At 42.1% G+C, this 25,177-nt stretch overlaps 1 protein-coding gene across 2 annotated transcripts in view; it reads left to right on the forward strand.

Annotated features, from left to right (window-relative positions):
* Positions 1-3,099: 3,099 nt before the first annotated feature.
* engase (endo-beta-N-acetylglucosaminidase) overlaps positions 3,100-25,177 on the forward strand; it is a 41,051-nt gene continuing 18,973 nt past the window's right edge. Inside the window, exons 1-10 of one of the 2 annotated variants that reach the window (XM_068004176.1) lie at positions 3,171-3,261; positions 3,427-3,512; positions 4,820-4,896; positions 8,294-8,498; positions 13,470-13,618; positions 14,122-14,276; positions 18,426-18,574; positions 20,133-20,298; positions 22,330-22,433; positions 22,823-22,931. In XM_068004176.1, coding sequence (XP_067860277.1) covers positions 3,445-3,512; positions 4,820-4,896; positions 8,294-8,498; positions 13,470-13,618; positions 14,122-14,276; positions 18,426-18,574; positions 20,133-20,298; positions 22,330-22,433; positions 22,823-22,931 — 1,182 coding nt within the window. In that variant the 5' untranslated portion in view covers positions 3,171-3,261; positions 3,427-3,444. Of the gene's footprint in view, positions 3,262-3,426; positions 3,513-4,819; positions 4,897-8,293; positions 8,499-13,469; positions 13,619-14,121; positions 14,277-18,425; positions 18,575-20,132; positions 20,299-22,329; positions 22,434-22,822; positions 22,932-25,177 lie in introns of both variants that reach the window. The other variant, XM_068004175.1, reaches the window with a different exon arrangement.

A 25,177-nucleotide genomic window follows, 5' to 3' on the forward strand; every position in this document is an offset into this window, starting at 1 on the left:
TTCCCTTTATTCCCCTGCAAATTTCTTGATCATGCCCCCCTACATTCAAGTCCAATTCATTTATACCACAAAAAGCAAGGGACCTGGTACTGAGCCCTGCGGATCCCCACTGGAAACAACCTTCCAGTCAAAAAACCACTTGTCGACCATTACCCTTTGCTTCCTGCCACTGAGCCAATTTTGGATCCAATTTGCCACTTTCCCTTGGATCCCATGGACTTTTACTTTTTTGACCAGTCTGCCATGTGAGACCTTGTCAAAAGCTTTGCTAAAATCCATGTAGACTACATCAAGCGCATTACTCTCATTGACCCTCCTTGTTGCCTCCTCAAAAAATTCAATCAAGTTAGTCAGACACAACCTTCCCATAACAAATCCGTGCTGACTGTCCTTGATTAATCTGTGCCTTTCTAAATGACGATTCATGCTGTCTCACAGAATTGTTTCCAATAATTTGCCCACCACTGAGGTTGGACTGACTGGCCTGTAATTACACGGTCTATCCCTTTCTCCCTTTTTAAACAACGGTACAACGTTAGCAGTCCTCCAATCTGCATGGATGTCAGATGAGAACAGAGCAAGAATGGGCTTGGTTGTGATGCTCCCCAACACAAAATGGCCTAGTGACTCTCTACGTTTACAGATATGTTGCTGGTACTTTTGGTATTGTATCACATTATGGGCATGATTTTGACTCCGAGCCAGGAAGGGGGTGGGTGGGTCAAATTGTGGACGGGAAGCCAGGAAGTACAGGTTTCCCGGATGTCCTTGCGATTTTGACGTAAGGACGTCTTTTACTTTTAATTTTTTTTGTCAGTTTGCTGTCCGACTGACCGGCCTGATTGACAAGCTGGTCTCGGTCGGATGGGAGAGCAGCCAGGCAGAGGACGTGTTCAGGTAAGTCTTTGTTTATATGGATTGGGGGGGGGGGGGATGGGTGGGCAAAGGGGCACAAGGGCATGGGTTGGCACAGGGCACCGGTGGGCATGGGGGTTATGAGGGGAGTCAGCCATGGGGGGAGAGATTGGGAGTTAGTCATGGGAGGTATCGGGATCGGGAGTCATCGTGGGGTCCGCGATCATTGGGGGGATGAATCGGGGGTCATTACGGGGGTCCGCGATCATTGGGGGGGGAGGTCGGAGATCGGGGAGGGACCACGTTTGTTGGGAAGGGGGTTGGAGATGGGGGGGGGGCCTGCAATCATTGGGGAGGGGCTGCAGAATTGGAGGGGGGGGTCCGCGATTGTCGGGCAGGCATCGGAGATTCAGGGTGGGGGGAGGGAAGTCCGCGATCATTGGGGTCGCTGCAGGTAGACTTGTTGGGTCTGGGGGAAGCACTCTTGCTCCTCTGGGCCCACAACCTGTGCACAAATAGCGCTTGCTGCTAAATCACGTGATGTGAAAGAGAAGGGCTGGGAAACATTGGAAAAATGAAGGCCCGCAGCCTCCTTGAAAGGTTTTAATCACCAACCCACCTCCTGGGAGCAGGTTGGTCGCCCGCCCCTCGTCCTGCCCTGGTGAAAATCGGAAGTGGGCGGGACCGAAATGGATGCAATTTCTAATGCCCCCCACCCCCAAACCATCCGTTTTCCCCTTTTAAAATCATGCCCATGTGTCAGTGCCTTCAAGAGAGGAAAGGGGAGAAAAAGTGTCAGCCTTGGCTCAGTGGTAGCACTCTTTCCTGTAAGTCAGAAGGGCATGGGTTCAAGCTCCAGGCCAGAAACTTAAGCACATAATCCAGGCTGACACTTCAGTACAGTACTGAGGGAGTGCTGTACTACTGGAGGTGTGTCTTTCGCAGGAGATGTTTAAACTGAGGCCCTGCCTATCTGTTCAAGTAGACAAAAAAGACCCTGTGGCACTATTAAGGAAGAGTGGAGGAGTTCTCCTAGTGTTCTGGCCAGTATTTATCTCTATAAACACCACTACAAGCAAGTTATCTAGTCATTTATCTCATTGCTGTTTGTGGGATCTTGGCTGCCATGGTTACCCACAACAGTGACTACACTTTAATGGTACTTGATTGGCTGTGAATTGTTTTGGGATGTCCTGAGGATGTGAAAGGCACTATATAAATGCAAGTTCTTTCATCAAAATTAGCAAAGCAGAGATGCAAAACGATGCTTCATTTTTGAAGCTGACTAGTGATGAAACATCTCACACCTAGGATCAACCTAATGTTGAAGCTCTGACAAAAGTTGAATAGTGATGGCTCCGCTCGATTCTGAGGGTGGGTGACAAGATCAACAAATACTATACCTGGTAACAGAGAATTGGGAATTAGAATTTTAAAAATATATATTCTTGGGATGTGGATGATACTGGCAATGCAGTATTTATTACTCTAAATGCATTAAGAGTCAATGACCTAATATAGGCCAGAACACATTCGTAATGGGATTGTGAATTTATAACCTCAGGGTGCTGAGCTCAGTACCATAACCAATAGGCTACTGTACTCACATAATTAACTCCATGCCCTGTGAAATGGTGAATCCTTTCTTCGAGGGGTAATCATCTACTTATGTAGTTACATTGATGATTTAACCTGCTGGTAAAACAATTGAATGCATAATAATAATCTATATCTACATCAAGCTAAGGGGCATTCACAAATTTGCAATATGCATTTCTGCCAACGTGCATTAACTTCGCTGTCCAGGCTCGTAGAACGGATTTGCAGAGTTCAGGTCAGCACATTGTGCACCTGTATGAACATTGCAAAGCTCCAAACAACGGCACCAACAGCGCTTGCCGCTAAATCACGATCCAAAACGCAAACCAACCAGTGCAAAATGCCAGAGAATGTAACCCAAATTCCCACTGTTTTCCAAAAAAAATACTATTTGTAAAGAAATAACGATTTCAAAATTAACTTTTTTTTTTTAGCTGGACTTCCTTCACTATGCCGAAACAAACAGGGGCGGGCAAATCTTATAAAGAAACCTTAAATTCGAACCCAATAATTAGCCCAGCCCCATTCCCACATGAACAGATTTCCTTCAGGCAGCAGGGAATCGCTCCACGTCCGGATTAGAGATTTTTTTTTAGCAACGCGTTTTGAGGTTGTTTGGCGAAGTTTGTCCCCAAAGAGCTGCGGTAACGGTTACCAGGAAGTGGCAGCACAGCGGGTTTGGAGCAGCAGAAGGATGGAGGAAAGTGAGGGGATGAGCCCTGGGCCTGAGGGAGTGGCAGAGTGTGAGGCGGGCACTCGTACCCTGACTACAGGTGACCATGATGTGGACAGCAGGAAGAGCAAGGAGTGAGTAAAGTAACTGGGGAAACTGCCAGATGTCCCAGGCAGTGACCGGGAGAAAGCTGCAGCAAGTTGAGGGAATGTCAGGTTCCCTCTATAAAAAAAAATGTTAAAATCTTGCCTTTTTGTATGTACTTAAGGTCAAGTAACGTTTCTTGTCACACTTTCCAGTTGCAGCTTATTCCCACCATGCCTGTTGGTCACACTCTCCTGTCACAATTAAACTTTGCAAATTGCCACATCAACATTTTCACCAGGTAAGTGTGACCAAGATTGTGGTATCAGGAAGTGCATAGCTGACACAGGATTTTTTAATAATTTCGAGATGGATAATACATTTTGCTTTACATGGTATAATGCTTCTATTATCCTAAAACAGCGTATCTACCAACTCACCATTATCAGCAGCAAAGCCACAGGATATCCAGCAATAATAGAAAATTCTTGATAGTGAGCAATTAAGATGCTTACTTCATGCCTCTAAAAGTTGAGTTGCTATGCCCCATTCCTTATGCCTGGACTTATAAAAATGTGGTTTCTGTTTGAAGCTCTATATTATCACTTCCATTGCTTAAATCAGCTTTACTTCATGTTTTAATAATTTACACAGCTCATATGAAAACTGTGGAAACCAGTAATGGATTACTTTTAATAATCATTCTGTATTATTGCACTATAGGCCTAAATTGTACTTTCCAGTTTATAACATCTTGCCATTCACACACCCACCCCTCTTCTCAAGTGCTCGAGCACAGTTCCATGGCCAAAGGCTGCTGTCTGACGTCTTGTCCAAATGGTCACTCTTCATGTGCGAACCTAGAAAGCAAGTGTTGGCAACTCTGAGGGGCATTATAGCTAAGCCAAGTCCTGCCTTTGCATACATGAACTTTGCAGTAGATGTCCATATGTTTATTTTCCTCCCTAGCAATGGGGCTTGAAGACCAATTGCAGTGCCCCTAAAGCCGACATAACTAAAATCAGCTAACGCAGTGCAGAATGGGGATCAAACCTGAAACCCTCCTTGTCACCTTGCATCAATAAACCACTTTGTTTTATGTTAGTGTGCATTCTGCACTGTGGTATACAATGTGCATTTTGTTGCAGCTCAGACGCTGGTGTAAAGTATAAACTGCAGTTTTGCAACATGGTAATTCACTGCAGATTAAATTCTGAATATGTAGTAGTAATTGTTATAAATTCTTCTTTGATATTACACATCATTGATATATTTTAAAAAGGGGTGGTAATTGAGGAAAAAAATCCGATCTCTGGTTCAAGAAACATTTTGTTCAAACTTCGCTATTCTAATTTGACATCATCTGAGCCTCCTCAGTGAGGTGGTTTTTCTCATAATCACTCGCTTCCATCCACACATCTCTGTGTTGAATTTGATAACGGGCCCAGTAATGTAACATGCTCTTTGTTAATTATGCTCGTTGTACACCATGAAAAACAGCTGGTAGTTTGCTTCAATCAAATGCCGTGTTTGATTATCTACAGCTTTCAGTATATTTCATAGGATTATAGGGTTACATGTTTTCATGCATGGTTGTCTATTTTACAGTCTCGGTCTTGGTCAGCGGTTCCCCTTGGAGCATTACATTGATCAAATGATTCAGTATGATCCACCTCCGCTTCCTGGTGAGTATTTGTAACTTCGCTTCAGCTAACTCGATAATAGACCTAGTGAGACCGCAGGAAAAAAATTTACACGCATCAAATGTTAGTACTGGAACATTTTCAAGAGTTTTGTATTTGTTGCATATTTCTAACATCCAGAACGGACTGAAGATAAGATGCATCTTATTTTTGAGTATTGACTGGAGTGCAGGAACCTTCACTCCCTTCCAAACTATTGCCTTAATTCTTTTATGTTGCAGTCTATAAAAGAAATTACCTGATGTACCCTCAAATATCTCATTAATGTTCAAGGTGCAGTAAATGTGCTGTTTCAATTGAAATGCTCCCAGAACATCCAGGTGTTTCACTTGTATCTGTATTAGCAAGATAATGTGTAAGAACTTTATATCTTTCCATGTTAACGTACCTTACCTTTCAATGCTCTTAGTATTTTACCTGTTTTATTCAGTGGTGTGACTTTGGAGTGGGAGCGGAGGTGTCTAAAAGATGGCTGAAAAATAAGATCTGTAGTAGGAACAATTATTTCTTTTGCTTTTTTTTTTCTCTTTCTTTCTGTCTCTCTGTCTCGCTTCACATGCAAATTGTTAACAGCAGCTGGAAATTTCCAGGACTTAGGCCCAGGTGAAATTTCCAACTCAAACCCCAGGCTCCAAACCGAAGGGCATAGTATATGGAGGAAGCTACTTGCAGGCAATTCTAACATTAGATAACCAATCTTATGGGTGAGTTTAGTGACTTTAATTAGAATGCTTTAATCTTATATATTCTAAAAGTTGTTTCTAACTGTATACACCACCTGAGTGAAGAAGGAAAATGGCAGACGTAAATTGTGTGACGAGCTTATCTAAGGAATTAGTTTTTTGTGTTTGGTGCGTGCTGATGGTGAATAGTACTGTGAAAACAAATTTGAGCTACTTGGTTGGTTTTCTGCTGATGACATATTCCTCGTTGGTAGTTTTTGATTTGTTCAAGTTTTGTCAAATTACCAAATACCTGATAGATAAATGCTTATTTCAGCTAATCGCTCATTTTTGCCCTGAGGAAGTGTGACACTTTAAGGTGTGAGCCTTCTGAGGCCACATTTTCAGGTAGGATGTGATGACTACATGCTGGATGCAGGACTTAACTGTATAGATGATAAATGTACTTCATTGAATGTTTTCTGGAATGGGGGGTGGGTAGTACAACTCACCCCAAGGAACATGATGTCCTTTTCTAATTGAATATTTTACAGACAAGGACATTATAGCAACTACTTACATATATATATAGTGCCTTTAACATAGAAAATTGTTCCAAGCAGCTTCACAGGGGCGTAATCAGAAATAAATGGATGTCGAGCCAAAGAAGTAGATATTAAGAGGGGTGACCGAAAGCTTGGTCAAAGAGGTGGGTGTTAAGCAAGATCTTTGAGGAGTACAGGGAGGTGGAGAGGCAGAGGGACATAGGCAAGGAATTCCAGAGCGTGAGGCTTAGGTGGCTGAAGGCACAACTGCCTATGGTGGGGGAGAGGGAGATGCACAAAAGGGCAGATTTGGAGGAATGAAGAGTTCGGGGAAGGGTGTTGTAGGGCTGGAAACAAAGAAAGACTTGCATTTATATAGTGCCTTTTACGACCTCAGGACATCCCAAAGTGCTTTACAACCAATGAAGTACTTTTGAAGTAAAGTCACTAATGTAATGTAGGAAACGTGGCAGCCAATTTGCACACAGCAATGACTCACAAACAGCAATATGATAATGACATACAGACATTGTTGTTTAGGTGTTGGTGGAGGGATATATATTGGCTAGGACACTGGGGAGAACTCCCCTGCTCTTCTTCAAAATAATGCCGTGGGGTCTTTTACGTCCACTTGAGAGTGCAGACGGCGCCTCGGTTTAACGTCTCATCCGAAAGACAGCACCTCCGACAGTGCAGCACTCCCTCAATGCAGTACTCCCTCAATACTGCACTGGAATGTCAGCCTGGATTATGTGCTCAAGTCTTTGGAGTGGGACTAGAACCTACAGCCTTCTGACTCAGAGGCGAGAGTGCTATCAACCAAGCCACGGCTGACACCTGGAGAAGGTTACATGATGGAGAGAGGCAAGGCCATGAAATGATTTCAATGTGAGGATGTGACTTTTGAATTGGAAAGGTTGGGGGACTGGAAGCCAATGTAGGTCAGCAAGGACAAGAGTGATAGGTGACCAAGACTTGGTATAGGAGAGGAGAGCATGAGCTGAAGTTTATGGAAGATGGGAGGCTTGCCAGGAGATCATTGGAGTGATTGAGCCTAGAGATGACAAAGTCATGGAGGAAGACAAAGTCAGTGGTAGATGGGCTGAGGTAGAGGCGGAGGTGGGTGATGTGGAGGTAGAAGCAGGTGGTTTTTGTGATGGTGAGGGTATGGGGGTGAGAAACTCAGCTTGGGGTTGAATAGGACTCCCAAGTTGCGAACAGTCTAATTTGTCCTGAGATATTAGCTGGGGAGGAGGGTGGAATCGGTGGCAAGGGTAAAGAATTTATGGCGGGGACTGAAGACGATTGCTTCGGCCTTCCCAGTGTTTAACTGGAAGAAATTGCAGTTCATCTAGGACTGGATGTCACACAAGCTGTCTGACGACACAGAGGTAGTGGAGGGGTTGAGGGAGGCGGTGAAGAGGTACAGCTGGGTGTCATCAGCGTACATGTAGAAGCTGACTCCATGTCTGTGGATGATGTTGCCAAGGAGGAGTATATAGATGAGGAAGAGGAGGAGGCCACAGAAAGATCTTTGGGGACTCTGGAGGTAATGGTGCAGGGGTGGGAAGAGAAGGCATTGCTGGAGGTGATCTGGCTGCGGTTGGATCGGTAAGAGTGGAGCCAGGCAAAGGCAGTCCCACTAAGCTGGACAGTGAAGAGTGGTGTTGAGGAAGATGGTTTGTCGTTGACCGTGTTAAAGTCTTATTTGCTTACAAATCTTGCCTGAATATAAACATAAGGCCTAAGTAATTTGAGGGCAGCATCCTATGATCAGAGGGACAGAAACTGGAACATTTAGAAGGAAAGTAAATGACACAATGATGGGAATGAATTCTCCTGCATTGTGGATTGCTGGGCTGCTCACATTTGAATTATTATAGTTCCTGAATTTTTATGTGTAATAAAAGGTTGAGTGTGTGTAATTTTTTTGTTGAATCTGCTCAACTCTTTTCGTAAAGTAGCATTACATCCATTAGAGCGAGGAGACATTCATCTGGCCTGGGCTGGATCTGAACCCTGGTTCAAGGACAGTGTGCTAGCTCACTGCCTCAACCAGGCCTTGATGTATTGTTATGAATTTTTAAAAATCATTATTGTGTTTAAGGTTCAGTGGCAGGTGTAAATGAGAGATAAGACTGTTAATTATTTTTGGTTCTTTGTTAAATGCAGTCCGATGTTATGACCCTGACAACAGCGCACCAGTCAGCTTTTACATCTCATCACTGGAAGAACTGAAATCATGGCAGCCTTCTGTTCAAGACGAACATTTCAACAAAGCTGTTATCCCCTTAGCTCTGCGACAGCCACCTCTGCAGTGTAATCGGCCAAGGACACTGGTCTGTCATGATATGGCCGGCGGCTACTTGAATGACAGGTGCGTTTTCTAGGGATAACGTTGCTGATAGATATCCTTACAGTTTTAATTATAGTGTGATCCGAGTCTCAGTCGAAGAAAAAAATGTCTTGATCGATTCACGTTTTTGTCTTTTATACTGTGAAACTTGGCAAAGACCTTCTACCCCTTTACACAATTTGGTTAACTCACGAACTTGGATTGTTGTGATGATGTTCATCTAATCATGAATGCTTTTACATTGTTAATTTCTATATAGTTATTTAAAGCACTTATAAATCCAATCAGGAATTCAGGAGAAACTTCTTTACCCAGAGAGTGGTTAGAATGTGGAACTTGCTACTACATGGAGTAATTGAGGCAAATAGCATTGATGCATTCAAGGGAAAGCTAGATAAGTACGTGAGGGAGAAAGGAATAGAAAGATATACTAATCGGGTTAGATAAAGTGGGGTGGGAGGAGGCTCGTGTGGAGCATAAACATAGGCATAGACCAGTCGGTCCGAATGGACTATTTCTGTGCTATAATTTCTATGTCATCCTATGTAAGAATGTGTGACATTTCCTTTTATGTAATGTTTGTTATATATATGTTTGTATTTTGAGCTGTACACTAAAGTAAAACAGAGTACACATTATAGCGCAGGAAAATGCTATGAAATCTTTTTAACCCTTTCTGGGCTGTGAATGAATGATTTCACTGAGGTGGAATTGTACTGCTGGCAAAGCTGATAAGGTAACCTGTTTCTGCAGGCGAGATTTGTTAGGTTTCAAATTACAAAAAGCTCTGTTTGAATATTTTTGATATTTTGTTAGCTGGCGTGCAATGCAGCAATTTAAAAATTTGGCTACAGCTCTGACAGCAGAAACTGGCCAAGTGGAATACTTGCATTCCCTGGCTCATCGCTACGTAACTAGGTGACTTTAAATTCCTTTTGTTCTTTGATGATGTCAATTATATGCATGGAATATGTTAATAGCTAGAGTGGAAGTTTTATCGCCCGACTGTTCAGTAAGTGAGAGAAGACTTAAAAGTTCACCCAAGTGATAGAAGTAATTAATGTGAATCACTGGGGCTCTGATCTGTCCCACACTTAGTCTATTTCATGTGCTATTCTACCAAGCCTTTAATGTCTATCTCAACAGGAGGGCCCCGTTCATCAGACACACAGCTTGGCTTGATCCTAGAATGGAAAGGAGGGCTGGAAATAGGCTTTTGAAGGTACTTCACTGGTACTTGTGAAGTCTACTTTTGATTGACAGCTCTGTAGCCAGAAGCTGCCTGATCTTGGTGTAAAAGTGGCATGCTTTTTCTTTTTTCCAGGTTTGACCCTTGGGTGGAGGCAACTGGGGAACCCTGTGGGCTTCAAGGACCTTACGTTGTTTAAAGTATTGCAGGGAACTACGAGAGTCTGCTTAACTTTTATTGTTTTGAAAGGTAAGGAATCTTACAACACCAGGTTATAGTCCAACAGTTTTATTTGAAAATCACAAGCTTTCGGAGATTATCTCCTTCGTCAGGTGAGTGAGTGAAAGGTTCTCAAATCGCATATCTTATATTAGTCTGGGACACAATCACACCAATCAAAGGTGTCGTTGGTGTTCAGACAGGTTAGCCACGGAAAACAGTACGTCCCAGTATACTGAATACACAATGGGTCAGATTACACAGACAAAGAGAGAAAGCGACCTGAAACGCAGAGAGAGAGAGAGAGAGAGAGAGAGAGAATGTCCAGTTGTATTAAAAACAGATAAAACTTCCACTCTAGCTATTAACATATTTCCATGCATATAAAAGTTATCTGTTTTTAATACAACTGGACATTCTCTCTCTGCCTTTCGGGTCTCTTTCTCTCTTTGTCTGTGTAATCTGACCCATTGTGTATTCAGTATACTGGGACGTACTGTTTTCTGTGGCTAACCTGTCTGAACACCAACGACACCTTTGATTGGTGTGATCGTGTCCCAGCCTAATATAAGATATGCGATTTGAGAACCTTTCACTCACTCACCTGACGAAGGAGATAATTTCCGAAAGCTTGTGATTTTCAAATAAAACTGTTGGACTATAACCTGGTGTTGTAAGATTCCTTGCATTTGTCCACCCCAGTCAATCACCGGCATCTCCACATCATGTTTTGAAAGGGACACTGGGAGGATAAGTAAAGAACTATCATCTAGTGAAATCTGCTGTTTGTTCTTGCTTCCGACTTGTAGTTCATAGCCCAGGATGTATTGTGTGTTAGTGGTGTTTATTCATCAGTTGGAGAGACCTGGGGAGTACGAGCTATCTTGTAATATTTTCAGTGTGTTTACCAACAGCATAAGCAGTTTACAGTTCATCCTGGCCACACTACATTGTCAGATACTTGCGCAAAAGATCACATTTTGGTTCATAGAGAGTAAGGGTTTCCCTATGCAGCTGGTCCTTTATGCTTGACACAAGATAAAATATCTTGTGAAACTGGATGTGCCATGGCCACCCAATTTTCCCTCCTGCCCCCCATGTTAGCTGATATTGCTAACGGTTCCCTCTCCTCAGGTACTGTCCCCCTCCCCTTCAGATTTGCCATCATCAGCCCCCTCCTCAAAAAAAAAAAAAAAAAAAATCCACCCTTGTCCCCTCTCTCCTTGTAAACTACCACCCCATCTCCAACCCTCCTTTCCTCCCCAAAGTCCTTGAATGTGTTGATGCCTTCCAAATCCGTGCCCATCTTTCTCACATCTCCATGTTTGAACCCGTCTAATCAGGTTTCCACCTCTGCCACAGCACTGAAATGGCCCTTATCAAAGTCACAAATGACATCCTATGAGACTCTGATTGTGGTAAACAATCCCTTCTCATCCTTCTCGACCTGCCTGCGGCCTTTGACGTGGTTGACCAAACCATTCTCCTCCAACGCCTCTCCTCCATTGTCCAGCTGGGTGGGACTGCCCTTGCCTGGTTCCGTTCCTACCTATTCGGTCATAGCCAGAGAATCACCTGCAATGGATTCTTTCCTAGCTCCCGCACCTTTATCTCCGGAGTCCCCCAAGGATTTATCCTTGGCCCCCTCATTTTTCTCGTCTACATGCTGCCCCTCGGTGACATCATCTGAAAACACAACGTTAGGTTCCACATGTATGCTGATGACACCCAGCTCTACCCCACCACCGCCTCTCTTGACCCCTCCACCGTCTCTGATTTGTCACACTGCTTGTTCGACATCCAGTATGAGATGAGCAAAAACTTCCTCCATTTATATACTGGGAAGGTCGAAGCCATTGTCTTTGGTCCCTGCCTCAAACTCTGATCCATAGCCACTGACTCCATCCCTCTCCCTGGCCATTGTCTGAGGCTGAACCAAATTGTTCTCAAACTTGGCGTCCTATTTGACCCTGAGTTGAGCTTCTGATCCCATATCCTCTCCATCATCAAGACCGCCTACTTCCACCTCCGTAACATTCCGGTCTCCACCCTGGCCTCAGCTCGTCTGCTGCTGAAACCCTCATTCATGCCTTTGTTATCTCTAGACTTGACTATTCCAACGCTTCCCTGGCTGGCCTCCCATCTTCCACCCTCCATAAACTTGAGCTCATCCAAAACTCTGCTGCCCATTCCTGTTCACCTATCACCCCTGTGCTCGCTGACCTACATTGGCTCCTGGTGCAGCAACGCCTCGATTTTAAAATTCTCATCCTTGTTTTCAAATCCCTCCATGGCCTCACCTCTCCCTATCTCTGTAACCTCCTCCAGCCCTACAACTCTCCCAGATTTCTGCCCTCCTCCAATTCTGGCTTCTTGCGCATCCCCGATTTTCTTCGCTCCGTCGTTGGCGGCTGTGCCTTCAGCTGCCTAGGCCCTAAGTTCTGGAATTCCCTCCCTACACCTCTCTACCTCTCCTTTTAGAAGCTCCTTATAACCTACCTCTTTGACTAAGCTTTTGGTTTCCTGATCTACTATTTCCTTATGTGGCTTATGTGTCAAATTTTGTTTGATAATTGCTCCTGTGAAGCACCTTAGGACGTTTTACTACATTAAAGGTACTATATAAATGCAAGTTGTTGTAATGCAGGGAGCAAATGCAATGGAGTACCTCTGCTTTCACCAGAAGAAACCAAACTTTTCAGTATACTTTTGAAGACTGTAAGGTAGCTTTAACAATCCAAATACAGTAGGCTCAGCCTCTGGTTTACAGATTTACCCATTTATATAATATAGGACCTCATTAACATAACTGCCTTTGCAAGGAGCACAGTCTTCCTTTGACCTACTGTTTTTCCTGCAGTGACTTGCAGTACACAGTGACTCAGGTGTGCACCTGACATCCCAAACACGTGGTCACCCAAATAGAGGTCCCACCCTGCCATTAGAGCCTTGTGATTTCAGGGCTTCACGTACCAAACATTTTTGAAATCCAAACGTGATTTTACATAGCTGTTTAATGCAAGTTGCAAATCCAAATATTCAATGTTCCACTTCACTCATTGCAGTTCAGACTTCTAACAGGACTGTTCAATGGGTTCATCAATTAAGAATTACAAACCGGAATTAAAGTAAGGTAGTGTTAGAATCTTTCTTGGTAAGCAATAAATACACATCACAGTATCTTTAGCATTCAGTTTTGATTGTTGTGGGTGAAGAGGAGAGATGGTACAGAATACTGTCTTAAAGCTTGAGCTTATGTTTGGACTTCTGTTAGCTTTCCTATCAAGGTGAAAAAGTGATTCTAATTCTAATTTAATTAGCTAGTTGTCATTAAAGTAGTATTTGGGATATATTGTTGTATGAAGTGATATGGGCCAAAGGCAGGTATATGGAGTTAGATCACAGATCAGCCATGATCTTATCAAATGGCGGAGCGGGCTCGAGGGGCTGAATGGCCGACTCATGCCCCATACTGACCAAACAATGCATTGTAGTGGTTTGAGGAGATTCAACATCCAATGCAGCTTATCTTTCCTCTGAGCTTCAGAGAGATTTGGTGCTAATTTACTGCTTTGTCTCTTCAGGTTCATACAAGGTGCGTGTGAAGAGAATCCTTTTGTCTTTTACCACTGGCTATACATGGACATCTTTGTATATTTCAGTCACTACATGGTGACCATCCCACCAGTCTGTTGGACCAATGCTGCGCACAAACATGGTGTTGCTATTCTAGGTAAATATGATCTGTTTAGGAACCAACTACGTCGACATTTCACTCTGGCAAAAAATATAGTTTGTTTTCAGTACTTTTGATATGCAAATATGTAGATGGAAGCAGTGAGTTCCAGCTGTAGTGGTTCATAAGATTTTTCTCCCCCTCTGTGATTTAACCTATTTTAATTATACCTCTCCAAGGACTAGGATAGAATCTTTGAACAATTTGCAAAGCTATCACATGGTTAGACGTTTCCATTTTTTTTCCCCAAAGTCCTGTTAATATTGCTGAATGGCTCCAAGTATCTATATTGAGATCTCCTGTGTGGTATTCAGTTTATGTTTACTAACATCAGAAGTGTATTATAGAAACCAATCTGTTTCTCACGCAGGAATATGAATACTTGCCTGCTTAGCGCTCAGATTAATGCAGACACAGAGATAGACACTATTGGTGATTTCTATAAAATAGGCAAAATTATTTTAATAGGTGGAAAATTTTGATTTTGTTTTTGGTTTCAGGAACTTTCATCACAGAGTGGAAAGACGGGGCTACAATCTGTGAGGCTTTCTTGGAAAAGGAGGAGACATTCCGCGCAATGGCAGATAAGCTAGTGCTGATTGCCCAGTGCTTTCAGTTTGATGGATGGCTGGTTAACATTGAAAATGAGTTGAGTGTGAGTAAAGAGATCAGCAGTACATCGGCTCTTATTAACCCTGTCATCAACATCTGGGCAGTGGGAGAATGTAATGATCTGCTGCAGAGGTTTTAGGAATTAAAACTTTTGTTCGGGCACAGCTCTTACCTTCAGCTTTTAACATTGTGAGTTTACAACAGCAACTACTACAACTTGCATTTATAAAGTGCCTCTGTTGTAGGAACATGTCCCAAGGTGGTAAATAGAGGTGTAATCGGGCCAAAAGTCTGTGACCAAAAGCTCGGTTGAAGAGGTTGGTTTTAAGGAAGTTCCGAAAGGAGGTGGAGAGGTTCAGGAAGGGAATTCCAGAGCATGGGGTCTAGATGGCTGAAGGCATGGCTGCCATTGGTGGGGTGGAGGGATGGGGGTGGGAGTGGGGGAGGAGGAGGGGATACACAACAGGCCAGAATTGGAGGCACAAGAGAGTTCTGGGAGGGGTGCGGGGTTTGTAGGGCTGGAGGAGGTTACAGAGATAGGAAGGGGCAAGGCCATGAAGGAATTTAAACACGAGGATGAGAATTCTAATGTAGGGCAACAGGCACTTGGTGTGAGTTAAGTTACAGACAGCAGAGTTTTCGATGAGTTGAAGCTTACTGAGTGTGAACAATTTCTGTCTTGCCAGTGGGCCAGAGGTAAACTGCTCCTCCACTGAGGGAGAACTAATTGCAAGTCATTTTTGGCTGCTCTTGTGCGCCTCCTGGTGGAAATTGCAGTGCCAAATTGTAAGCGAATTGATAGCAGGCTGCCTGCCCGGCTTCACAGCAGACGAGAATGTAAAATGTGGGGTTTAAACAAAAAAATGGACTCCTAAATCTTTCAATTAACATTATTTGATTATAAATATATTATGGTGAACAAATGAAGCTTGCATTACATCTCAAGCTGCTGTTCGTATGGAATGTGTGATCTGCAGAATGGGTGTGTGTTGAAGTTGATGGTGCTCTGCCGATATGTTAATTAGGTTTCGGTCTTATTCCTGTCTGCAGTGCTCTGTTGAAATTCTTCCAGGATATTTTGACTCACTTACTACACTTTAGTAAAACTTTTTTTTTGCCAATTAAAAGCCTCCCACTATGGAACAGACTTTTAATAGACAGTCAGTTTTATTGAGGCAAGGTTTATAATACCATTAGTTTAGGAGGAATCGTCACTTTCAATTATTGCTGGTAGCCTCATGCTGTCAAATATTGTGTATGTTGTAAAACTGACAGGAAGTATATTTAAAAACTAATCAAACTGCTGGTTGGATAACTAATCCTGGCTTTTGTTGCAGTTGCTGAATTTTGCTGTTTGGTTTATGTCTCCCAGTCTAAGCACTGTATTTTACTGTGGAGATTCAAATAACAGGCTTGAAGACGGGATAATTTAATTGTAACAAAAGCCCTTCTATGTGTCATGTGAAGGAAGGATCAGTGAAGCAAAGATGTTCACTTTTCATGTTATTTAAAAAAAATTTTTTTTTATTCGTTCACGGGATGTGGGTGTTGCTGGCGAGGCCAGCATTTATTGCCCATCCCTAATTGCCCTCGAGAAGGTGGTGGTGAGCCGCCTTCTTGAACCGCTGCAGTCCGTGATTACTGCAACTGTGGAACTAGTGAAGAAGGTTCAAATAAAAATGGAACAGAAACTGTTTTCTCATCATTTTTAAAAGAAACCTGTTGTATGTCAGGTAGCACACTGGCTGTTGTAGGTGTCCATTGTGGCTCAGTGGTAGCATTTTTGGTTCTGAGTCAGAGGTTGTAGGTTCAAGACCCACTCCAGAGGCTTGAGCACAAAATCCAGGCTGACACTCTGGCGCAGTGCTGAACTGTCGGAGGTATTGTCTGTTGGATGAGACATGGTACTGAGGCCCAGTCTGCCCTCTCAGGTAGAAGATCTCATGGCACTATTTTGAAGAAGAGCTGGGGAGTTTGCCTGTGTCCTGTCCGATATTTATCCCTCAATTTGTTTATTTGGTCATTATCTAATTGCTGTTCGTGGGACCTTGCTGTGTGCAAATTGGCTGCTGCATTTCCCTACATTACAACAATGACTATACTTCATGGGCAGTAAAGTGCTTTGGGACGTCCTGAGGTCATGAAAGGTGCTATATAAATGCAAATTCTTTCTTTATTTACTGCCTTGTTTTAGAGGCTAAGCAATAGTTTTTGTTGTGAATAATTGTAATTGCCTTGCCATGCTGATTCTAAGATGTGCCCGTGTTTGCTGTTAAGGTGGGAAGAATTTAGTAGTCTCGAACTTGAAGCTCTATATAATTTTGAGAGAATTGCCATAGTTCAGGACCCACAGTCTAATGACCCCTGTGTGCAACAATTTGAATTTCAAGAAATGAACTGAGGTTCAACGCACTGAACATTGGCATCCCTGAGTCTAATCCTGTGGTCGCACTGCATAGCTCTTGATATGAATATTGATGATATTTTATTTTGATGTGCTTTGAATAATCATCCTGATCATATTCTCAGTTGTTGCCTATTTCTCCCTCGAGTTCATGGCAGTAGCACTGCAGAATAATAAGTTGTGAAACGGGATAAAATAGTTGGTTGCTCAGGGTCTTTATATGTGGAACTTTCCTTTCTCCAAACTAATAATCTCCAGGCAATCTTGAACACCAGTTGAGTTTTACAACATTGGTGATTCTGTTGGTATGGGATGCATGTCCTGGAGTTCATGATTGCTAGTCTTTCCCTTACTGAGCAGTCACTGGTGTTATTGTAATGTGCTTCAATAAAATAAAAACACTGATTAAATGGATATCAAATGGAGTCTCCAATCACACTGATAGTCACAACAGCTAAAACTGGAATCTTTTCACAGAGGGGTATGGAAGACACAATTACAATTTAACAGCCAGAGTTTTTTTTTTAACAGCCAACTCCACCTTGATTATTGTTTCTAGTGATCTCATTTATTCTAAAAGTCCTGGTGCTCTTGTCCAATTGGAGACACTTTTGATTGGTTAGGAATCTTGAATCTATTATCTGAGTCCATAGAAACTCTCATTTAGAGGGAAAGAAAGCCTCGGAGACGGGTGGGCAATAAAAAAATACCTGGAGCTGCCTGATTCCAGGAAATGCCATTAATGGTTGTGTATGCCTGTACTCTGCCTGTAGCTCACGTACCTGAGTTTGCTAAACTTCAGATTAGCTTGCAGGTTCGTCCAAAGTTGTGATCCTATTAAAATGAATGAAGCCTCTCCAGGACATTATGGAGAGTAGCAGTGGTTCAGGAAGCTTAATTTTCTACAAAATGGGTAATATATATTTTTATAATTTTTTTTTACATAAAAATTGGGGAAGTACTTTGAAGAGGAAGTACACCCCTTGATCTTTCCTTCCGCTTTAACATACTGGTAACTTTACAAAAACGTTCGAATGACAGTTTTGTCCAATGTGCACAGAGAGATGCCACGAGATCACTACAGAGAGAATAGAGGGATGCCACGAGATCACTACAGAGAGAATAGCGACATGCATGCATAATGATGTGATCATGTCACCAGTGTGACTGCTGCTGATGCTGGGACAACCTGCTTCCTGGCCCCAGGAAAACAAGCAGTAGTAAAAAAAAAAATTAAATCCGCCTGGCCATTGGTCTACAAAATCTAGCAAGTTCATTTTAATGTAGTCTCGGGTTGCGCAAGGTCTGCGTTATGGGAGCCAGCAGCTAATGCAGTCAATGAAAAGCATTTCTGTCCGCACTGAAAGATCCCTCACTTAACTTCTTGCCTATTTAGAACCATAGAGGCTTGCCATACCGAAGGAGGGCAAACTCCCTTAATGACAATTTTAACTTGATGATCCTTGTCACTGACTCCCCAACCAGAGGGAGCATTTTTTCTCCTTTCACCTTGTCAAAACCCTTCATAATTTAAACACCTCCAGTTGATGCTTTGCACTTGAAAAGTGTGAGAGTGTCTTACAAAGCCATTCTTGGTGCAGACTAGTACCTCAAAGTGCCATCCTGCAGGAAGGGCTGTAGTGGGTCTTGGAAGGCTCATGGACCAGGGACACTGTTTAGGATCCTAGAGTTTTCATTTCTATAGAAGTCAAGTAAGCAACATTTACAGATCGCCTTCTATTTTTAATATGTATAATATTTGTTTATTTTTGTTTTATTTTATTGCAGCCCAATGCAGTCAAGAATGTGCCTGAGTTTCTTAGTTACTTCCATACCAGGATGCAACAAGCTGTTCCTCACAGTCTGGTGATCTGGTACGACAGCGTGCTGGAGACTGGAGATCTGAAATGGCAGAATGAACTGAATAAGCACAACAAGTAAGTGACTATTATGGGTGTCAACTGTATAATCACTGTCATCTGCTATCAATCGCTATAACTTTGATTCTGCCCATCAATTCAGTTAAGTGCTGTTGGGTTATATTCTGTACAGGGCATATCATTCCCCTATAATGTGCAGTGAGATGAAGGCTGATATCTCTGCAGTTTGAATAACGCAGTGCAATAGAATTTCAGACCTCGGGGCTCAATAGTGGGGAGCCTGATGTTTGGAGGTGGGCGGGGTGGGGGGGGGGGGGAAGGAAAAATTCAGAAAATAAAATATAACTCCCCTTAAACTCTATCTGTTCATTTTATCTTGATAAATGCTTTACTATGCTGACATGATCTGCCTTTGCCTGCCCCATCACCCATTTCTCCAATGCGCGTTTGCTTTGTAATGTACTTGTAACCAATTTACCCCTTAGTAATATGGGGGGAAATTGTCTTTTATAACAAGTGGCAGAATGAACTGGAAGTTCAACGACCAAGGTTTGGCTTTATAAAAAAGAACCTGTTGGCTGTGCTGCTTGGATTGTGCTCGTCATGTTGTCATACTGTGGTTGAAACAGCCCAGCTGTTTCAACAGGAAACACATGCTTATCATTCACTTACAGCTACTTCTCTAAAGGAGACTGTAACTACAAGTAAGTAGCACTGTTGACAAACACTTGCCCATAGATCACATTTGTTTGTTGTACTAGTTCTGAATTATTTGTATTTATAGGCCTACTACATTTCATACACCAAACGTTTGAGTGGATGAAATAGAGCATTTGTTCCATCACGTTTATTATAAAATCAGTGTATTTGGACCTTCCAAAAGTAAAATTTTGGAAAGGCTATGTTTTTTAAACTGTTGCTTAAAACGCTTCTTGTGGCAGAGTGGTTTAAGAGCAATATTTTGTTGACCTGCTTAACCTTTGTAAGAGCTGATTTGTTGTAGACAAAATTAAGAGCTCTTGAGATCCAAGTGTGATGTGCAGACAGTGAGAACTGTCAGAGGAGGTCACAGCAACCTTTTAGTGATAGCTGTGCTCTTGAGAGTCTCTGAGCCCTCTGTAGCTTGTCTAGAATTGCAACAGTCACTGCTGTGAATGTCTAACGCATGCTTTAACTTGCCTGTAACATAAACAATAATCCATGTGAGTTTTACCAATTTAGAAAGATGAGGCTGTAGTAATGATACCAACAGTCAAATCATTATTAATATTGAACAGCATATTTAAAATAGGCTAGAAGAATGATTTACCAGAATCCATAGGAAGTAAAAGATTGTGCTGTCATACTAATTTGATCATTGTGTATCTTTCGGTTAATCTGTAGATTGAGGCTGAGTGGGTTATTTCCAAATGGGATTACATTTCAACAAATGGCTGCTAAACTCACACAATTTATTAACAACCACATGGTAACGATCATGTGTGTTTGGACAGTGCCCTATGTTGCTGATGTGGTATGTGATCTTATTGTCAATCACTTTACTATGAACCAGTGATTTTATATTGTTTTTTTAAAATTGTTGTTGCTTTGGACATCTTCTTCATTTCTTCCTTAGAGTTTTCTTTGACTCCTGTGATGGTATTTTTCTAAACTATAACTGGAAGGAGGAACATCTCAAACGAATGGCGACATTGGTGGAGGGACGCCATGCTGATGTCTATGTTGGAGTCGATGTGTTTGGCCGAGGAGATGTTGTAGGAGGCGAGTTTACAACCAATCAGGTAAAGCTTGTTTTGAGTTGTATTCTAACAGTTAATATTGATTCAAAATACAGTACTTATTGCCCCTGCCCCCACAAAAAAAATCTATTTTAATTGTATGCATACTAGTTGAATGCATTTTTGCAGTGGATTCCCGTCATGCAAAAAGAGGAAACTGTGGCAATGGCCTTGGGTGTTTCAGTTGTATTTTTTGATATTTTAAAGTGCTTGCTTCAAGTGGATATTCTGTTGTAGTTTAGCACGAATCACAGACACAAATATTTATCTTGTGTTCTGTGCAACAATCTGTTCAGCAATCAGCAGTCTAGTGGTACAGTTTCATTGTGGTTCGAGGTAATTGGCAATTTTGTGGCCAAATTCATAGCTTTGATCTTCCGGACTGTAAGATTTTATTGCCGGAACTATGTTGGAATATCTAATCTGGGACAATTTATTAAGAGGAAGAACTAAGTGTGGCGTCAGTGGAATAAGGAGCTCCCTTCAACAGTTGGCACAGTGCTGTAATTTTAGTATCTGCTTGGTGTAGAATTGTGATTGGATTCAGTGTGGAACCAGTAGTTCTCCTGTAGTCAAATGGTTGTGGGTTGCCTTGTCAAAAGAATAAAGTGCCATCGGAGGATTCTGCTTCAGTAAGTTTCATGTTAGTTCTTTTGCTGCCCTCTGCTGTTGATTCATTGCATTCACCCCCATCGCAAGCCAGATTTGATCGAACTAAATTTCACACCAGGATTGTTTGAAGCTGCTCTTAATACTAATAACAAACCACTGCTGCACATTGTTTAAATTCTTCAAGTTGAAAAGTTGAGGCAAGAATTTGGAAATAGCCAGAAAATTGTTTTTGCAGCTGTTATATGATAGCTAAAGTATGTAATATATAGGGCTCTGTGATGCCAAAGATTAAACTAATATTGAACGGACAGTTGAGGGAGTGGGTTGTGCTAGTTGAAGTACTCTGGAATTTATTTTTTTGGTAAACCATTTTATTTTAACTAATTCTGTTTACAAATTAAGTTAAATTGAAAAAGGAAAGAATGAATTGGAGGCACAGATTGTGTATGTACAGCCAACTCTTTGTCAACATCACAGATGCTGCTTGATGGGAGACTATCAGATTTCCTGTTACTTGCTGCATTGCCTGTAACTTTCCTTTGGCTTTTTGTATATAAAAAAACACAGAATAATAAAGATCAGGGAATCTGCAGTGGAGACATAGAGAACAAGACTGTTTTTAAGGAGAAAACATTTTGTAGGTCATTCCCTTGTATACCATGATGTTAATTAGGCCAAGAGACAAACCAGGAGACAATGAAACATTTTCAGTATGAATGTGAGAATCTGCAACTAACTAGTGTGTATGATAAATATTTTTTTGATTCCGTCTTTGTGAAGTGCATTAGGATGTTTTTCTATATTAAAGGCACTATATAAATGCAAGTAATTGTTGTTGTTAGAAGAACAATGCTGAAATGAGTAATTCTAATGATTCCTGTGGACTTAAAAGTAAAAGTTTCCGAAAAATATTCAGCTCTTCAAATGCAACGTTAAATGGAAGCCCTGTCTACCTGTTCCTGTGGTTCAGGTGGATGTTAAAGATTATCTGGCACTATTTGAAGAAAAGCAGCAAGTTCTCCCAGTATTTGGCCAACCTTTTTCCCTCTACCAACACTACCAAAAATAAAGCAGATTAAGTGGCCATCTCACTGCTGGTTGTGGGACATTGCAGTGTGAAAATGGCTGCCATATTCACTTACACTTCAAAGCAATTAATTGCACTTGAAGCACATCAGAATGTCCTGAGAGGTGATGAGGTATTGTATTAATGAAAATTCTTTCTGTAAGTACAACTTATTTAGACAACTTTTTCAAACCTCTGCTTAACACTGCTTTAGTTTTGAGGATATCCAGTGCTAAGGATAATTTCTGAGTGAGCGTGCATAGATATTTTATAGTCCCGTCATTGAAAGGTTTTAATCATGCAGGTTTCTTCATTTCCAATATTGCAACTTCAAAGTAACTTGTATTGTATTCCAGTCTTTCGAGCTGATCCGGAAGTACAACTTCTCAGGGGCTATATTTGCACCTGGCTGGGTCTATGAGACTTTGGAAAAGGAAAAATTCCATCAAAACCAACACAAGTAAGTCACTGAGCCTTCTAGCTGCAGAATATCCAGCCATCCTCATTTGTGACATTTATCCTATATCGTGGGTGACCAGTGACCAGACATTGCGCTAAAGCCTGCACTAATGGCGCTGGCTCCTAGCATGAAGGTCTTGCCCAACCTGAGAATAATATTGCCAGCATTTGCTAGATCCAGTAGCTGGGGAGACCTGGGTAACAAACATCTATAGACATTGGTTGCAGTCGTGGTGAAACCTCTGGAGCAGGCCATTCTAGTTGCCCTATTGAACGAGCAGTCATTGTGGGAGGTGGAGGGGGGAGGGAGAGAGTAAAAGGGCTGGAGGGTCAACATTATTGATCATTTTTTTTTGAATAAGTTGTTATGTACCTGTTGCCCCTCTGTAGGTTCTGGAACTTGTTGATCGAGTATTTGCCCATTCACAGCATCTGCACACTGCCCTTTGCCACCTCTTTCTGCCAAGGCTTTGGGAAGAATCTTTACAGGAATGGAAAGGTAGGATTTGAATGAATTGCTTAATAGTACAACCTTGACTCCACACTCCCACCTCCTCAATTCCCAAACATGTAGGGGGAGGACGTGAGGAGGAACCTAGTTTGAGTTTAATCATTTGAAAAATCATGTTGAACACGTTCAGTTTTGTAATTTTGTCAAAATTGCTGCAGTGGTAAAACTGGGCCCACTCTTGATTCACCTACTTTCATTATTTAATTTATGCGTTCTCAGGATGTGGGCGACGCTGGCAAAGCAACATTTCTATTGCCCTTAATTCTCCTGAGAAGGTGGTCCTTCTCCATGATCTGCTGCAGTCCCCTTGCTGATGGCGCTCCCACAATAGCGTTAGGTAGGGAATTCCAAGATGTTGATACAGCAACATTGAAGGAATGGCAGAATACATCCAAGTCAGGATGGTGTGTGACTTGGAAAGGATGGTGTTCCCATGATCTTGCTCCTCTTGACCTTCTCGGTGGTACAGGTCAAAGGGCTAAGAGGGGCTATTGATGTAACCTTGGAGAGTTGCTGCATCCTGCCACAGTATTCTGATGGTGGAGGGGGTGGATATTGAATTCAGTGGAAAGGGGTGCCCATCACGTGAGTTATTCTGTTCTTGATGGTGACGAGCTTCTTGAGTGTCATTGTACTATGGCTGGCCCAGTTAATCTCCTGGTCAATGATGACCCACCCCCCCAAGTATGTTGGTGGTGGGGGATTTGGTGATACCGGTGCTGTTGAAGGTTGGCGATGGTCATTATTTGGAACTTATGTGGCACAAATGTTACCTGCTACTTGTCAGCCCAGGCCCAGATTTGTTCACGTCCTGCTGTAGGCTGGCACAGAATGCGCAATTATTAGAGGAATCGTGAATGGAGCTGAACATGGTAGAATAGTCAGTGAACAGCCTCACTCCCGACCTCATGATGGAGGGAAGGTCATTTATAAAACAGCTGAAGATAATTGGCTGAGGACATTTCCCTGAGGAACTCCTGCACCAATGTCCTAGGGGTACGATGATTGGCCTCCGACAATCATGACCATCCCCCTATGCCTCTGGTACAACTCCAGTTGCTGGAAGGTTTTCCTCTTGACCCTTACTGACCTATACTCGACTGAATGCTGCCTTGATGTTGAGGGCAGTCACTCGCGCCTTTCCTCTGTCATTCATCTAGAATTCTTAATGCTGCAGTGATGCTTGTTCTGTTTAAGGACTGATGCTGCATTTCAGCACCAAAATAAAATTTGTCAGTTTATTCAGAGTACCACATAAAATAAATGTTCTGTAACTCCATGTAATATTATACTTAAATATGTTGGACTTACATCTTTTATTTATTTGTGAACCTTTTTCTTAAAGACTGTCTAATGCCGATTTGTAAACAATTTACTGCAAACTCCATTTAACACCGAGTGTGGCTCAAACGACATTAGGTATAAATATCTATTCAGTGCTCAGAAATAAAGCCACGCTCAATTTCCGACCATTTGGAGCATCCCATTCATCAGCAATGTACCATATGTAAAACAATTACAATCTCTTCCCCTCCTCTTCGTCTTCCCCCTCCCATCATCATTCTGATTAGAACTGACCACAAACAGTTGCTGCTAAATTAATATCTATCAGGTCCAATAACAGAAGTGATGCAATCGGCACAATGTTTGAGCTCTTTTGTTTTTCAGTTTTCATGTGAATTCAAACAGATCTCATTCTCCTGCGATGTTTTTCTATCTTAAAAGATGTTGTATAAATACCAGTTGTTGCTGTTAACGCAGTGTTTTAGGAGAAACTCTGTGCTCTCTATGGTGAGGTTGAATACTTATCAAAAGGAGGAAACTGCTGGCACCGAAGCAGAGACGGCCGTTTTGGCTCACTGTCAACATTCTGCAAAGAACATCTGAGTTGTGTGTTACAGAAACTATGGCACTTGTTAAAATGTTCAATTTAAAAACCTTCAGTTTTAGATATTTTCTTCATTCATAAATGTTCTTGCCAACAGTTGCTGTAATTTTCATTTAAAAAAAAAGTCTTGCATTGACTATGCAAAGCACCAAATCACAGAGCATATTATTACAAACCTTCACAACCTGCAGACAAAGCCACAACCGAGAACATTAAGACTTACAAATGTAATGAAATCCAAAACTGCCATATTTATTGCCGCAGATAACGGGGAGCAACTTCAAAGCAGTAATCTAATCTCTGAGTTCAGATAACACTTTAAAGGGTGAGTGCAAAGAATCTGAAC

Source organism: Heptranchias perlo, chromosome 23, assembly GCF_035084215.1.
Source record: "Heptranchias perlo isolate sHepPer1 chromosome 23, sHepPer1.hap1, whole genome shotgun sequence".
NCBI classification, from domain to species: domain Eukaryota; kingdom Metazoa; phylum Chordata; class Chondrichthyes; order Hexanchiformes; family Hexanchidae; genus Heptranchias; species Heptranchias perlo.